This window comes from Haliaeetus leucocephalus, unplaced genomic scaffold (assembly GCF_000737465.1).
Source record: "Haliaeetus leucocephalus isolate CR32 unplaced genomic scaffold, Haliaeetus_leucocephalus-4.0 Scaffold159, whole genome shotgun sequence".
Taxonomy (NCBI): domain Eukaryota; kingdom Metazoa; phylum Chordata; class Aves; order Accipitriformes; family Accipitridae; genus Haliaeetus; species Haliaeetus leucocephalus.
The window spans coordinates 1,417,383-1,434,348 of NW_010972595.1; the positions used below are offsets into that span (position 1 = coordinate 1,417,383).

General features: G+C 37.4%; 1 protein-coding gene across 1 annotated transcript in view; it reads right to left on the reverse strand.

Moving 5' to 3' along the window:
• ANO10 (anoctamin 10) overlaps positions 1 to 16,966 on the reverse strand; it is a 128,762-nt gene that overhangs the window by 37,635 nt on the left and 74,161 nt on the right. The window contains exon 11 of the mRNA XM_010562398.1: positions 9,494 to 9,610. Coding sequence (XP_010560700.1) covers positions 9,494 to 9,610 — 117 coding nt within the window. The remainder of the gene's footprint in view (positions 1 to 9,493; positions 9,611 to 16,966) is intronic.

Sequence of the window (16,966 nt, forward strand, 5' to 3'; positions counted from 1 at the left end):
TTTTTCTCGCGTTTTCCCCCCCCCCCCCCGGGGGGGGGGGGGGGGAGTGAGTGAGCGGCTGCGTGGTGCTTAGTTGCTGGCTGGGGTTAAACCACGACAGTCCTTTTTGGCGCCCAATGTGGGGCAACTGATGCTGGGTCCAGTCTGATGGTCAAGGGACTGGTCTCTGCAATATAAGATCCCTTATCAAATTTAATGTCAAGCCATAGTTGCAGCAAGAAATATCGGGAAAGACAATGCTGGGAGTGAATTCAGTAGCAGACACATCAAAATGTCTGTAGAGCACATCTCCTCTTCTACTCTGCAACACAGTCTTTGACTGTACTGAGGGATGTTGCCGTTTCTTGTGAATTAAGAGAAAATGTCCTGTATCTATGTATACACTGGTAATGCTGTTTATGCCTGGTTTATTTGTACATATACGTGATTATAAAAAAAGCTGTGCCTACCATTAAAATACTGCACCTCTTTACCTTGTATGTTCAAGTCAACGACACAGACTGGAAAATAGGGAAGACAATACAGAACAAACACAAGTGCTAATTTTTATCTTGTCTTTTGAAAATCACCCCTGTCAATACATTCTTCAACTCTATCAACTCTTTAGATGCTGGGGGAAGGTAAAGAATTAGATACTTGAAAATGCAAGAAGCAATGGTCCATGAAACCACCTTTACAGAGTACTCCATGATGAAAGTTTGAAAAGTATTTGCATAAGGACTACTCTAATATACAAAAAGCATGTGCTATTTAAGTTATATAAACAACATATTAAACTAGACACTGTGCAAATTAAAATTTACACATATAAAAATAAGTTTTATGTTATTCAGACAAGCAATTACATCTCATTTCAGAACAAAAATTATCAATCTATATATATAGTAAGGACTTGCCTATTTGGCATGTGTCTTACCCACCTCACTAAAATGGCAGATATATCTCAGAGTGCTATTTCTCAAACAACAAAAAGTACAAGTATTCAAGGCAGCACCAGCAGGCATAGAGATTTTTTCAAATTCAAAATGAATAAAACCCCAGTGGCTGTGTAGGCATACTTGTTCTTAGAATCGCCAGGATCAGGCTGCACAGCATGTGCAAAGACTCAGTCATTGGTGCAAGTGTCATCACTAGCAACACACAGACATGAACCCACTTCCAAATTTTTGTCTCTTTTCCAGGAATTCTGTGGGTTCCTGCTTTTTGATCTCCAGTTAAGTCTCAGAAAGAGTTCTCCCTGCAGACAAGATGACAAGAGTTTTTCTTTGGGGCAGGGCGGATAATCAGGTAATATTTAAACATCTAAAATTTGACTGAAATCATCATCTCTGAAAAGTTGAGATCTATCCTATTTACTGTCTTCCTGCTCATAGAAAAAGCTTTCCAGACTCAAGTTTAATTATTTCAATTAAACTAGCCTTTCCTTTAAAGGCTTATTGTTCTTACTGGGCTCTTTTGAGATGGCATAGAAAAAAGGATATTTAAAATGTGACAGGCGTGTAGGAGTCCACAGCTGCTTGCAACAAATACTACTTTTTTTATCACCAAATTCTATTCAGTTCTATAAAGAAAATTTCATTATCAAATCATGGTAAGTGTAATCTTTTGGGATTCTTTTAAGAAATTTTAACGAGACAAGAGACTTCATTTTTTCTCTCACTCTAGTTCTTCACCTTCTCAGTAACAGGTGCAATGATTATTTAGAAGTCTGCACAGACATATGAATGTCCTGTTGAAAGCCTGGTTACCAGAGCTCTTGAAATCAAATGCACCATGCACTTTACTCTCATTTGTATGGGAAGTGGAATAGCCTCTTCTCTTGTATTCAAACTACTTCACATATAATTGGGATCCCCTCTGGGTTCTGAAACTATGAAAGCCTGACATAGTTGCAGTATTCTTACAGTAGGAACAATTTTAACCTAGTTTTCATCCTATCACTTACTCCAGGTTTCCTTGTTGAGATTGTATCTTTTCAATGATCTGGGATGTCAGGCAAAAAGAGAGGACTGAAGTGATTGATGTTCATTCCACCACCAGGCTCTAGGTCAGGATTTGAGAAAGGTAAAACAGGTTACCTTTCCAGAGAGACTCAGCTGTTACAGAAACATAACTTGATAGACAATTTTACCCCTGGCAATAGTCACAGAGAATGAATGGATTGTTGGAAAAGAAAATTACACCTGCTGGGAAGTTGATGCACTGTTTGTTTCTGTTCCCATTAAGAGCATGCAAAAGTATCAGCTACCATCACATTATACTCATATCTATTTAAAAGTTTATATTTATGCTGTTAGCTCTCAAGGGTCCCATATTTAAAAGTTTAACTTATCTGCAAACCAGGCAGACTTGGTGTCATCTCACCTTCAGTTGAAAAGTCAGAAATGGGGACACAAAAACCTTCTTCCCAAATTAATGCATTTTTGACTTTATTTTTTTTTTCTTAAAGGATCATCACTTATTTTGGTTTTGCTAACACTTTTATATTGAAAGTAATTTTCAGAAACGTACTCTCAAGAAAGGTCCAGCATTAAAAGAATTCACATTTAAAATACACTGGCAAAAGTATGTTTGACATAATCTGTTTTTCTATGACCGGGTGCAAGTTTTTCTATGCTTAAAAAACTGTATTATGAAAATATAATGAACCTTACTTGCACTATATCCCTGCTGCTATCAAACACATGCAAATGTTATATTGACATGCCTGAAAGCATTCTGACTATTCACTAGGGAAAAACTGCATTTGCAAAGTCGAATTAACAGGTTTGGACTCTTAAAACACCTACAGTAAACAACAATGATTAGTAATGGCTCTATTTTAACATCACCTGTGAGTTATGTCTCATTACACAAACCAGTGGAGCCTATCAAAAAAAGTGCAGCCACACACTTTTGCTGGAAAAAATGAGTTTTGTTAAAAATACATTTTTCTTTAGAAACAATACTATTTTTAAGGATTTTTTTTTTTTGTCAAAACATAAAGCAAGTGTTTTATTTCATCTCATTCTGTTTTAAATTAAATTCAATGTTTGAGCTCAAGTTTCACCAGTCTTTCCTACAGGTTGTTTTGCAAATCTTTGATTATTTGAATGAAATGTTTTCATTTCAGCTACTTGCCCTTCCTCCTGTCTGCAGCCTTGTGTTTGCTCAGCACTGCCAGCGAGCACAGCACAAGCTTCTGCTTTTATTATCAGTGGTGTTTTGAGGGTAGTCCTGAAGCTACAGGCAGTCCTTTTCTGAGCCCTCTAATTCTGGTAATTATAGCACTGAATGAGGCAGAAATCCACTGAGTTTGTTTCAGACTCACAAAAACTGTCTTCAGTACCCATTTCACAAGATAAATAAGTAGGATGTTAAGAACTAACGACTCATGCTCTCCCACTGTTAAATGGTTAAAAACAGAAGAAGCTGTTCTCTTCCTTCCCCTGCCAAAAAAAGAAGTGTCATTTCTGAGGCTTGCTGACAGTTCAAGCAGCTATGTTGGTCCATCATACCCACAGTCACATTGAGACACCTGACATGTCAGTAAATAGAAAATCTCTGCAAGAACAGCAGCTTGAAGAGGTGCAAGGAGCAAGGATAAATGTTGCCCAGTGCAGAAGACCCTTAAGTTAGCAGTATCTCCTTGTTTTGCTCTGAGCTACAGAAAGCTGTTCTCAGAGAGACTAATCACTCTAAAAGAACAGGGGCCAGATGGGCCAGCACGCTCAAACCTTGTGTTTTCCTTCTGGAAAGGAAGTGATTAGTGCTAGTGGGTACTATTCCTAAGGGAAATGGCAAGATCCAGCCATTGCAGTCAGAAAACAGAAAGCTTTGCAATTATTAGAGTTGCTGCAGTGAATTGCAATGTTAAAGCACTGACATTACTTGAAGCAGAAGGTTTTTACTAGAGAGAACAGCAACTTTTACATGCCAGAATACCTGCAGAAGGAAGAAAGAGTTTAAACTTTCCATATGACTCGCACCTCGGCAAGAAGACACCTGCTGCCTCCTGTCATTGTCTCACCATCCCTTTCAAAAAGAAGCTAATTAACGCACTAGCATGTTTTGAAGCTTTTGGTCAATGAAGATGATGCAGAGATCAGTCACAACGCTCTTCACTTCTTGCATTTCCTGGAGAGGGAACTGAGACAAGAGACCTGTTTTCAGTAAATGGATGACATTGCTAGAGAAATCCTAGTGAATGTGGCACCTACTGTTGCTTTGGAAAACTTGTTATTCTGCTGGAATTCATTAAGAAGGAGCACTACTGACTTACAAACACCTAGATCTCACTCTAAAGCAACTGAAGCAATTGTTTATGGATATACAGACTATACCACTACCACTAAGCGATTGTACGTAGATGGTAAAACCACCATAGGAGATACTGTATGAAAGAGCAAAAGGTCTTTCTCCACTTGGCCCAGGCTGAATGATGGTTTTAAACCATCTGCCAAAAGAGGGTAGATTTATATTAGGTATTAAGAAGAAATTCTTTACTGTGAGGGTAGTGGGACACTGGAACAGGTTGCCCAGAGAAGTTGCAGATGCCCCATCCCTGGAAGTGTTCAAGGCCAGGTTGGATGGGGCTTTGAGCAACCTGGTCTGGTGGAAGGTGTCCCTGCCCATGGCAGGGGGGTTGGAACTAGATGATCTTTAAGGTCTCTTCCAACCCAAACCATTCTATGATTCTGTGACTACACTGCTTTATCTCACTCTGAAAATAAGTACACCAGGGAGGATAAAGGAGGCATATTTCCATGGCTGGTGTTCAATAAGCTTGACCCTTTTCATTACTGGCAGTTGAAGAAGGATGACAACTGTCAATCAGCTGACTGGGCCCTTCGTTCACAAGCATGTTATCTATCTGGAGTCTCTTTCTGGTGGAATATTTACAGATGGACACCAGACATCCAAGAGGTGGACACGCTTCTTCACAGGAAGCACTGAAAGGCTTCACTTATCAGAAGGAAAAGGCATTCCTGTTAAAAGATACTGGCCACTGATGGCTAGAACACTAAGAAAGGAAGCTAGAGCACAGGGATGACGGGATGTTTATAGATTAGGTCCCCTTGGAGGTAAGGGCTGGGAGAAGGGAAGGATCTGGGAAGGGATGCACAGACCAAAAAATCCTCCACATCTGCATTTCTGCTCCAGCTTAGGGACAGGTTTTGTCCCCCCGTAGTTCCTCTGAAAAAGCAAACTCTTACAGTGAAATTTATTTCTCTATTGCTGCTATCAGGGCTATGTTTATTCTACTGAGATAGTGAAGGAGAAGCTATAAGGAAAAACATTTTTTTCCAATTTATATAATTCAGATTTTTTAATGCAAAAGTACCACAACAAACACAAGCATTTTTACATCAACATGATTTTTTTTTTCAGAGCTAATACTGATGCTGTCTAGGTATTTGCACTTTGTGAAAAGATACACCATTCCCCACCATTTAAAACTTTATTTTTCCTTGAAAAATGGCTACTAGTTATACATCATGTTGGAGTTGCTAGTTGCTGTATTTCATGCTCAGAAAAGAACTGCACAAATAATTATTTTCCCCCAATTTGTCTCTCGCTTGCTTTGCCTGGGTCTAGTTTCGGTGCAGAAAGAAGGTATTAATTTGATGTTTCCCTCAATTGGAAGAAGGTAATACTGGGAAGATCTCGCAATACATGAAAACATGACTGTAAGCTAGTCCACAAAATGCAAGTTATGCTGTTTAATCTGTGGTTGTCTTTTCTGGAACTTCGACCTTTTATAAGGATAGACTGCTGACCCATCTCCAGCCATGAGGGCCTTTTGTCTACTCATTAAGCTTTGATCTGTCCAGAAGCTAAAATGCTTACCAGTGTAGCTTTCACTGTCACTGCGCCGAAAAATGCTAGATAGTGTCCTCACACTGGTTTTACAGCATTGGTCCCTCACCTACACCTATGGTAATTTCTGAACCACTGAAGAATTAACTGACTGTTCCTTTGCTGCTCGCAGGCACACCTATACTTGGTCTCTCTTCCTTAACATAGGAACTAGACCAAAGAGCATGGCATGCTTCTGCACTTTCAAGAAATAGATGCAACAGAGCAGAGTACTGCAAAGAAGCAAGGGGAGTCTTGGGCATCTTACCCCACTTCATCAGCTAGCTACTTCCCTAAGAAGGATCATGATGTTCACCAGAAAAGGGTCCATAACCCTTTTGGGTATGGAGTAGACAGTACCCATTTCTAGTTGCCCAGCATCCAGGCTTCCTTCCTGGTGACAAAGAAACTGACAACACTTTAGGGAGTATGAATGGAATCACTCCTGCTCTTCCAAAAACCTTGATCTATATTCTCTTTAGTCCTCTATTAAAGAGTTCACATTAATTTATTCTCTGCCCCAACCCCCCCAAAAATAGAGTCTAACCAGCAGCCTCTCCCATTCTTTACACCGAAGGACCTCATGGAAATTTGAAGCAAAGTCTACAGATGTAGCACATTCCCCAGTTTGGATTCAGAAAGGTTAAAGTAGTTTGTCCTGAGTTATGTCAACAAACTTTGTTAAGATACTTCGAGTGTATCATGACAAAGTATTTTCAAAATAGATCAAATTATTACAACCCATTCAACAGTCCACTCCCTTTCAATAGTCTTAACCCAAGCTATGTAAAGAAATGTTTCAAAGAAGCATTTCAGAACTTCCTAAAAACCTTTCTTCAAGTTTGAGAACTTCAAAACAAGACTGTCATTCCAATATAAAATGATTTTTTTTTAATTACACCATTTTTCACTGTATAGGAGGTTTTAACAAGCTCTAATGATGATCATTCATCTCTGTTAGGGAGCTGAGACACTGTATTCTTTAAAACCCGTTTCAAATAGATACTAACTCAGTCTTCAGATGGATTTGAACACAGAATACAGTCCCACTGCACCAGGTTAAAAAGCAATTAGCTTAGCATTAATGAAAATGTAAAGGTGCTCACACTGTCTAATGTTAAGGATCTCAAGCACAATCAATACAACTGTTCAAAGCCACTGTATTAGGAGATTTTCTCTCCATGCACTATATATGGAGCCTGATAATCTATTTTGGCATCTTGGAGTTTACAGTCTGGTAAATGTTAATACCCTTCTAATAGCTACATCCCAAGACAGCAGTACTCTAAAAGCTCATATGGTAAAACACAATGGCATGCATGTCTGGATAGCATCAACAGAGGAACGTGATGCATACTTGCACAAAATTATATGAACCAGTTTCTCTGTAACACGTGATCCCACAACACATTTGCCCCAGATGTTTTTTTAAACTGTTGTTTTGGTGGATTTTCTTGCTGATTTTTGCTTGAGAGTAAGACATACAGCATAAATTACCATGATGACTCTCAGTAACAAGAGAAAGAACTAGAAAATGTGCTTCTAAAATAAATGCTTCGGTATCTTCTCCCATTGCCAATGTATTACTTCTAAATGCAAATATTTTTCACTCAAAAAACTTAAGGCAGCAGAAAAAAAAGCCCAAATCTCTACATGTCTATGGGATATGTAGCATAGTATCCATCAGAGGAAATCTAAAAAGGTGATGGTGGACACTTGTGTTTAAAGTACCTACCAAGGCACCTGAAAACCAGCCAATATTCTTCCTGGATCCTGTAGGAAGCCTGAAAGTATTAGGTGAGAACTGCCAGGGTTCTGATTCTTAATGAAATTCCAACTAACTTTTCACCACTGAATTACTGACACAACCCTGAAGAACTGGGAATCAGGAATATATTATTGTAGGCAATGCGCAGATGCAAGGATAGCAGATGAAGTTCTAACTGCTGACACGCATACTCATGTTGAAAGAGACTCCGAATGTATTCCAGTTGGCACATTATAACCAAAGGTGACCATATTCACTTGAGCTTAAGGTTCCAGTGGATGGCCTAGTTTTGCCTGTCTACAAAATGAAAACAGAGAATGAACAACTAAAATAGAATTGTAGTCCTGTTCCTTTTAATATTATCTAAAAAGTACATGAGATCCATGACCAGCGCCCGGTAACTTCACATCCATGTACTAGAGAAAGGCAAAACAGAACTATCAGACATTAGATGCAACTGTAATTTGGATTTTGTTTGTTACGGCTGATTACGGAAGACAGTGCTGACCTCAACAGCAATGTTCTAGTATCACACAAAACTGTGGGTTTTTAACTAGAAAAGGCAGTGTATTGTTTACAGGCTCAGTTTGCCCAGAATTAAGAGATCATTTTGTCACATGCAGCTATGGTAGATGTTTTAAAAAGTACCCTCCCATTCTACACAAAAAACACAGTATAGAGGAGGTTACACATCTGCACGTGGAGCACACAAAGATTATATTCATGTAAAACCATGCATTGCAGTGTAAAAATATCTGAGCTAACAATAAATAGGTGAACCAGTCTCTGCAGCTCCATGCTGGTTTGTTTTGTTGGGTTTTGGGTTTTTTTGTATGTAAGCTAGCTTAGAAATCCTATCTACCATGGTACAGTCAGAAACTCCTAAAGAATGCTGCCATTTCAAAACCAGCTCTGTAGAATCTCTGTATCCTACTGAAGCTAATCCCATATGATTCTTCATCTCTTGTGATCTCCACCACTCTCTCTATGGAAACATTTGTTAAAACAGAAATTTTCAGTGGAAAAATCTAGTTCCTTATTTTCCTAAATTGCTTTGGAATGCTTGTTAAATATGTTGTAAAATACACCATATTTATGCAATAAAATGAGAATATTGTATGGACAGTAAAATAAGGCAACATTACTGTTCCCTCATACATACTTAGTTCTCAACACAATTATTTCAAACATGTTCAGACTGTTTACAATTTCTGCTTATATTAGAGCCAAGTTAACTGTTTATCTGTGATGGTATTTCAGCAATGAAAGAAATCTTAATGTTGCAACAACAAACACCTCCAGGGGATGAAATGAGGTTTCATAGAGCCCAATGTCCTTTAGAAGTGACAATATAAACAAAGTATTTTGCACACACAAGGACAACAGACATTCCAAGTTCCTACATTACTAGCCACACCAGGAATTTCAAGCTATCTGAAAAGGAAAACCATTTTCATAATGTTGACTCACATACATTGGTGGGTTAAAAGGACAGATGAATCTGCTAAAACTTCCAGCTCTCTGCTCCACTTCTTAAGCAGTGATGGATTAACAGAAAATGAAGCAGTATCTGAAATACTACAGTTTACAATCCAACATGTAGAAGTAAGCCAGCACTGTTTTCTACTTATTTAATACTCTGTGCTGTACACTATAGTAACAGTGACTGTTCCACACCCCACCCAGCCACCCCAGCTCTGCCACCACAACCTGTGGGGTAGAGGTGGAACAGCTTTAGCTAGCTAATCTTAATATAATGTAAACAGGAATTTCAAAACTCCGGAATTTATGTATTTACCCACCTAAAACAAAAGCAGAATCTCCCTGGTTTATCTTTCCTTCAGACCACCAATGCTTTTCACTATTCTACATGTCAGTTGCTCATACCTGTTGTTTGAGAGCCTCCAGAGATTCAAATTCCAATCTGGCGAGTTTTATCTGGATATCTCTTGGTTTATCCGGAATTACAAATGCCATGATAAACTTTATTGCTAGTAATAAGTGCTGGAAAAAAAGTAAGAAGAAAAATGTTGTTCTATAGAGTTTGAAGCATAGAGAGAACAGTGTAATACTATTTCCAAATTTTAGTAACAAAGGTACGAACAACTATTTCTTGTGACATGTACAACATAGATAGCATACTATAACCCCATTAAGCCTCAGCTACTCCATACTTTTCCTATTTACAGTAATTCATAATTTGAATATCAACACAAATAGTTTGGCTTATTTCCACTAGGTACTACAAATTTCTAATTCAATTTTGTATTTGTGATTCCAGATAAAATAATAGCTTTTAAAACATATTATTGGTGCATAGAAATTGAATTATGGCACCCAGCATATATAGTTTCCCAGTGAACTTTTACATATGTATACACACTCATATAAATATATTTACATATAATTAGATGCAATTATAACAACATACATACGTGCATGCACACATACACATACGTCATGATACAAATGAAACAAGCACATTGCAAAAAATACAAACAAACACAGAATTTCTGCATTAAAGAAGTTATTGAAACCTAAAAGTACTCCTGAGAAAGCATCAGAAGAGAAAAAAACTAACATATGATCTTTAAAGAAGTGGCACACTTATGAAAAGAAACCTTCCAGGAAATGGAGAAACATTCCACGTACAAGATGCCAAATTAGTCATAACTTATCGCAAAAGATTATAATCTTATTTAAGAGAAAACAAGCATGAAGTTCTGTTGAACCTAGTCACTGACCAGTCCTTAAATTTTACTTAAACATGCACAATTCCACTCCTCTCACCAGAAACAAGTGCCAAATTGCCAAGTCAGTGGTTTTGTTTCTTCATTTATGTCAACTATAAATATCATCTAAACAAGAATCATTAAATCTTATTTTATCAAGCGCTAAGCTAACAGTATGCTGCATGTTTGCAAGCAGGAACTTGTTCTTAGCTGAGAAAACCCTGACCAATATAAAGCAACACATAATATATGTGCTTAACTTTAAGCACATGCTTAACTTCCACTGACATAATGATACTCATAGACATGCTTAAATTTAGATTGCATGTCCAAGCTACTTACCAAATTTCCCTGATTTTTTTATAAAATGGAACAGATCAGTGCTCCTTTCTGAAATACATTTTGCTGAACTATATGATCCTGATGCACTTGGGCACATGAATAACAATGTAACAGAACAAAAATCCCTGAGATTCTGGAATTAGGTGAGCAAGAAGCTAGCAAACACACTACAGATTTTGCAGGAGTGGTAGTGAAACTCTAAATAAGCCAATTCCAACAAATAAGAGTTAAAGTAAGAAATCAGATAATAGTAACAAGGAAGAGAACAACAACAAAGAGCCAGACGTGAAATTATTTTTAAAAACGTATTACACAAAAATCGTTAGTAGGTCTAGGAAACAAACTGTTAGTGCAAGGAATAATACTTTATTTAAAGAGGTGAAAGGAGACTGAAAATTAATGCAATGCTAATACATCAATGAAAACCTGAACATAGATTAAGAGGTTAATGAAGCAACTAGCATGTCTGCTGTGTAATGCAATGGGTAATACTGCATTATTAAAAAAAAATATATATGTCAACAGTAAAGCATTCTCCCACTCATACAAATTTTCTTCTCCCACTCAACTTAATAGTGTCTGCTACTAAGGAACTTTTCTTGCAAACAAAATGATAGCAAACAATGTTGGTTTATGCTAGAAATACATAACAATAAAACATGTCTCAGAACTAGCACTGGAGATCTCTCTTAAATGGAAAAAGGTAAAATGTTAAAGACAATAACAAAAAAATAAGACAAACAATACTTCTATGCAGAATAGAGTTATAAGGAATCACAGGTTGAAGGGGAATAACTAATCTACAGATAAAATTTTGGTTTGCGAAGAGGAAAATAAGGAGATCAAATTTGGAGTTAACTCAAAACTAGGTAACAGGAGTAGGGTAAAATCTTACACTTAAGGCAAATGACTGACAGAACCAGAGGAAACTGAGGGATTTGAACAGGGATATTTATTTGAAAAGTTACAATGGACATCTCAGTTGAAAAAAAGACTCAGCATCACACAATGTAGCTTCTAGCTGCTCAAAATCCTTTGGACTGGGGTTTGTCTCACTTTGCTAAATGAAAGAAAAAAACGTATTATTTTATCATATTAAAAAGCAAGAATCAAATTTTGGAACTGTAACTGTTCAGCCATTGCTTCTTGAAGAGCCTTGAAAACATAAGCCAAGCTAGTAACTTTACATGGAGACTTCAAAGTAGCTCCAACTCCAAGCAATTTTTAAGAAAATAAACCAGAATCATTTCAGGGAAATGTAAATAATATTATGAAGGACAGAGTTTTTCCCATTTTTAATAGGGGTGAGGAAGGAATAGAAGAGACATCTAGAGAAAACAGATATAAAACCAATAAAAATGCTGCAGTTAATCCTGGAAATCACTGTATTTTTTTAAAATAGATTTAGAAGGGCAACGTGTTTTAACTACTCCATCACGTGAAGAGTTTTGCAGTTGTATCAACTAAGCAGAGCCCAGCAGTTCAGCAGTATTCCAGAGACGGGTTTTTTGGCAATAGGCTGTTACCCACATGTATTGAAAAATACCTTTGACACAAACTAGCTGTTTGTCAGAAAAGAAGCCAGTTTTCATGCTAGCACAACTCATAGCCTGCAAAGACAAGGATACAGCCTTAAGCACGAAGGCAGAAGCTCTGACTGAGAAAGCCTTCAAGTCAGAGAGGGCTCAAAAGTTGGAGTACAGATGGGGAAAGTCACTACTTTTGCTTGCCCTACTGTCATCCTCTTTCCTAGACATCCACTATGGGCCACTGTAAAAAAAAAAAGATAACTGGGTTAAATAGACCTTTGGTTTACCCCTCAGAACGGCTTTTTTTATGTTCTTTTCCCTCCCATCAAAACAAAGCTTTATCAGTCATAAAGTGCTCAGAACTGCACGGGATGTCCCTGTGTGCAAGCCTGTGACCTCAGAAACAACATTGGACTCAGACTGCAAATTCAGTTCAATTCCACCTCATAACTCCCAGTGAACCTGAAAAAAAGACATCAGAGCAACCGCCTCCCTTGGATAACTTCTCCAGCTGTTCCCAGTTGCAAATTAGGAGTAATATTAAACAAAACTGGGAAGGCAACTGGCAGAAATGATGAATGTGGGTCGTATGATTGATGAAACCTCTTTAAAAGAAAATGTATCTGAATTTATTAACAGTTTATATCACATTCTAGAATTGCCATTTGACTAAGGAAATGTAAGTAGTTATTCAAGAGAAATTGAAGGAAAAAGTAGGGCGATGAGTAGTTGTGTTTATTATATTATTCATATTCCATACTGATTTCTTAATCTTGTTTTAGTATAATTCCTGCAAGTCAGATCCACAAAAAGGAGACATCTGCTTTCAAAAAAGAAATGTCTTAAGAGGACAGTATAAATCATCAGAACAGACAGCAAAATTCTCTTTCATAGTATAAAGTTACATTAACACTAGTATGAACATATTCTAAAAAGAAAATATGAAAGGTTATTCAAATTTGCTGCACAACCAGTGCAAATGTATTTGTACAATACTAAAATTTCTCCATAGAGTTGGTTTCGTGGTTGGGGTTTTGTTGTTTGGTTTTTTGTTGAGTTTTTTTTTTATTTTGGGGAGTTTTTTTATTCAATCGAGTTACAAACCCAACCATTATTTCTAACGGCAACCATTAAAAAGCAGCGCTGTTTCCAAGAACATGCCCTTCATGATTACAAGAGGACTATTTCACTGCGAGCAAAACCCAGGCTAACATTCACACAAGCTGTAAGCTCTCCAATGCCAACAGCAAAGTCCCCTCCTATTTTGCAATCTGCCAGCGGGCAAGGAGAGAAACAGCAATGAGTCTCTCCCCCCTGATAAATGCAGTGCCATCAAACTCTTTGTGGTCTTGTGCCAGGTGCTTAGAGAGCCAAAAGAACTATTCTGTTCTGCAAAGCCACTGACAAGAGTAGAAGCAGCAGCTGTGTTTTGCAGCAGTGGGTCCCCAACCTCATCTCTTCTAAACCAGAAAATGCAAATTAGGGTTAAATTCTTGGAATTTTGAACAGCTAATTTGATTTCTATAGTGGTCTTACTGCAGCAATTCCTGTCAAAATCTACTCAACTGGAAAAAAAAAAAAAAAGGAAAAAAGAGAACACAAGCAGTAGCTGTGTTGCTGGTTAGCTGATAAAGTGCATGCCAAACGTCAGCTTGGAGAGACTTTAATAAAATTTTGTATCAAAAGCCTATTTTAGAATCTATTATTTATAAAAACTTTCAATTAAAATCAGAAATCTGGACCTAGTCCAGCCTGGAACCAGTACATACTATGAAACAAGATGGTTACTGATTACTAACTCTGCATAGGTAAGGAACCCTACACAAAAGCCAACACCTGAGAATGGCACATTGCTTTGAACCTCTATTCCCTACTGGTATACACAAAATATCTTTGCAAATGTAAAGCAAAGTATCACTGCAAGATCATGTTGCTGTCAGAGCAGAAGGCAGAGAGATCATTAGATTCTTTGCTAGGACTCTGGATCACAGCATTTTGATATTAAACTAAGCCAAGATCGAACACTAAGAACAGACAAAAAAAATATTCCTCTTTCTGTGGCAACAGTTTTTAGCTTAGAGGGTCTTGCATCTTTCTGAGAGTATAAAAGAGGCAGGAGGAAAGTGAAAAATAATTCTGTCAAGGGAGCAATACAGGCAAAAAAAAATTTCATAAAGCTCAGGAAGTTCAATTAAATTAAATTGTTGTTAATAGACAGCAATAAAATAAATTTATGAGTAAATATTTCTTCAATATACATAAAAAGAAAGCACGACCAAACTTTCCTTCCTACTTTTGGACTGAACTGGCTTCACTACAGAGTCTTGCTAATGGAGCAAAATCATCACAGCTGAGGGACTTTAAAAAGGGCCTTTCTTCTGATACTCTGATAAATGCTGATTTTAAAACCTCACATCCCACATATTATTATGGAATTTTTGTAAAATGGGAATGGAATCTGCCTTTATAAAAACCTCTGATATTCCCTTCAAAATTTCATTTTATCCATAGACATGTCCAAAATCCAGGGTGGGGGGTATGTAAGATAAAAAAGTTATTTCACATTGGTCCTATTTCAAGGCTTCTTCACATCTCCCATTCAGATTGAGACTTTGTCTTCTCTTCCCACAGACATACCCATGCACACACTTACAGTCCAGACGCCTGCCACAATCTGCGTGCTCCATCTACCCCGTTTATCCCCAAACCAGCATAATCCATTTCTCCCTCCTTTCAGCCAGAATAAGCTTCCTCCTCCCTGCCAAAACTCCAGGGAAACACTAGGACCGAAGTGCAGCCTTCCTGCCTCAGATTCAATGCCTCTTGCCACTCCAGCCCAGTGAAGTCCGTCTCAGCTTTCAGCTGGAATATGCTCAGTACAGGTGAAATGTTCATGCACTTAGCTTAACAGACCTGCTGCACGTCTTTAAGTCTCTACAAAGCACATAAAACAAAGATGTTTCAGAAACTTGTATCTTTGCCAAGTTTGGGCAGTTTTCTCACAGGAGCATCATAAAGCACATTCTTTAGATCAGAGTAAGCCTTCTGTCAACCTTCGCATTGCTACTTCAGAGCACAGATACAATGCGTCTTCACAACACAATAATAATCTTGTTTTTATATACCTATAAATATTCTATATTTAAATATTTTTATATTTATATATTTTCTCCTTTCTTAAAAGGAGGAAGGCATTTATGAAAAATGCAAAAACTCGAAACTCCAAACTGAAAAAAAAAAAACAACCAGCAGGGAGAGTTTCAGCCTGACCTATTAAAATGTGGCAGAGATACATGCAACTAAACAAGAAGCTTATTACAAAACATGTCAGAAAGCATATGCAGAGACAGCATTATCCGGTCCATTTATAAATTGTAACAGAACGTCCGTTTCTTCCTCTTGGATGATGAACACGTGTACACACACACAAACCCGCAAATGCTGCCCAAGGAAAACCAGCAGCTACATTTCTGACAGAACATCTCGCAGACCATCAGAAGGGTAAGAGCAGATCATCCATCCCCTATTGACCACACCAGCACATTTGTGAAATCTCACCCCACTCAACAGAGTATTTGAGCTTATGTTTAGTTTTAAGCATACCTATAAATATATTTATGTTCAGAAAAACATTTAAGTCCAGGCTTAAAAGTAGATTAAAAAATAATGCCCAGGTCATTTGCTGAATCTGGGTCTTAAAATTCAATGGCTGAATCACAATACATATTTTCTTTTCGTGGGGGTGGTAGGATATGACATATACTAAATTCACCTGTCTGAAGAGATGAATGCCAGCTTGCACACAGTCTCCTTACATTTACACTTCTGAAATGGTTTTAATTAGTGCAGAAATCGTGGTATTTTTATTACCAAGCCACTACAAAACCTCACAAGTAGATATCTATGCTGAAAAAGACACCTGGCTTTAATACGCAGTTTTGAGGTATATTTCAATCATGAAAACAACTATTGAGCTACAGCATGAGAATAAGGGTTTGTTTTATTACTGTTACACATACATTAGCAGCGCTGGCCTCTAGTAGTACTGATACACCCCTCTTTCCAGTTACGTCTTGGCCTTATACCTCAAGACTATTGAACTGGTTTCTTTCAGAAGAAGTAAATTTATTCTAAATACTACAATTGCTTCATATACTATCATTATTGAAAAAAGGACAATTCCAGACCAGCACTCCTGAGCAAGGGACTAATGTATAAGACAACATGAAAGTTTAACAAAAGTAAAGATAATCTTTAAGGAAGCAGATTCTCTGCTCTTCTTTCCAGGAAGTAACTGCAAAAGCAATGGGTTAGGCCAAGCCAAAAATAAAGTAAAATAGTGAGGAAGCTGGTCTCTTCTGCCTTTACATATTTTTGTACTCTCCTGTTTCCAAAAAAGCTCTACAAGACTGGTTGGAAAGCAAGCAAAGTAACCGAGTCCTACTTCTGAAACTTAGCCCTCCTCTTGGAAAGCCTTAGGAAGTATTTAAACCACATAAAATTTTAAACATAAGTCATCAGGGGCAATCTGTTAAATAAATAAATATTCTACCAATGCACATGTTAATAAACTTGAAAGCGCAAGTAATCTGATCAGTTGCATAGTCATGACAATTTTTTCATCTTACAGCACCATTATACTTTCTAGTACATAACGAATTCATCATCTTTTTAAAACAAATTTTCTAATTGTCTATAGATTATTTCTTACTAACATTTAAACTACAGCTGTTATATATCATATTCAGTCACTAATG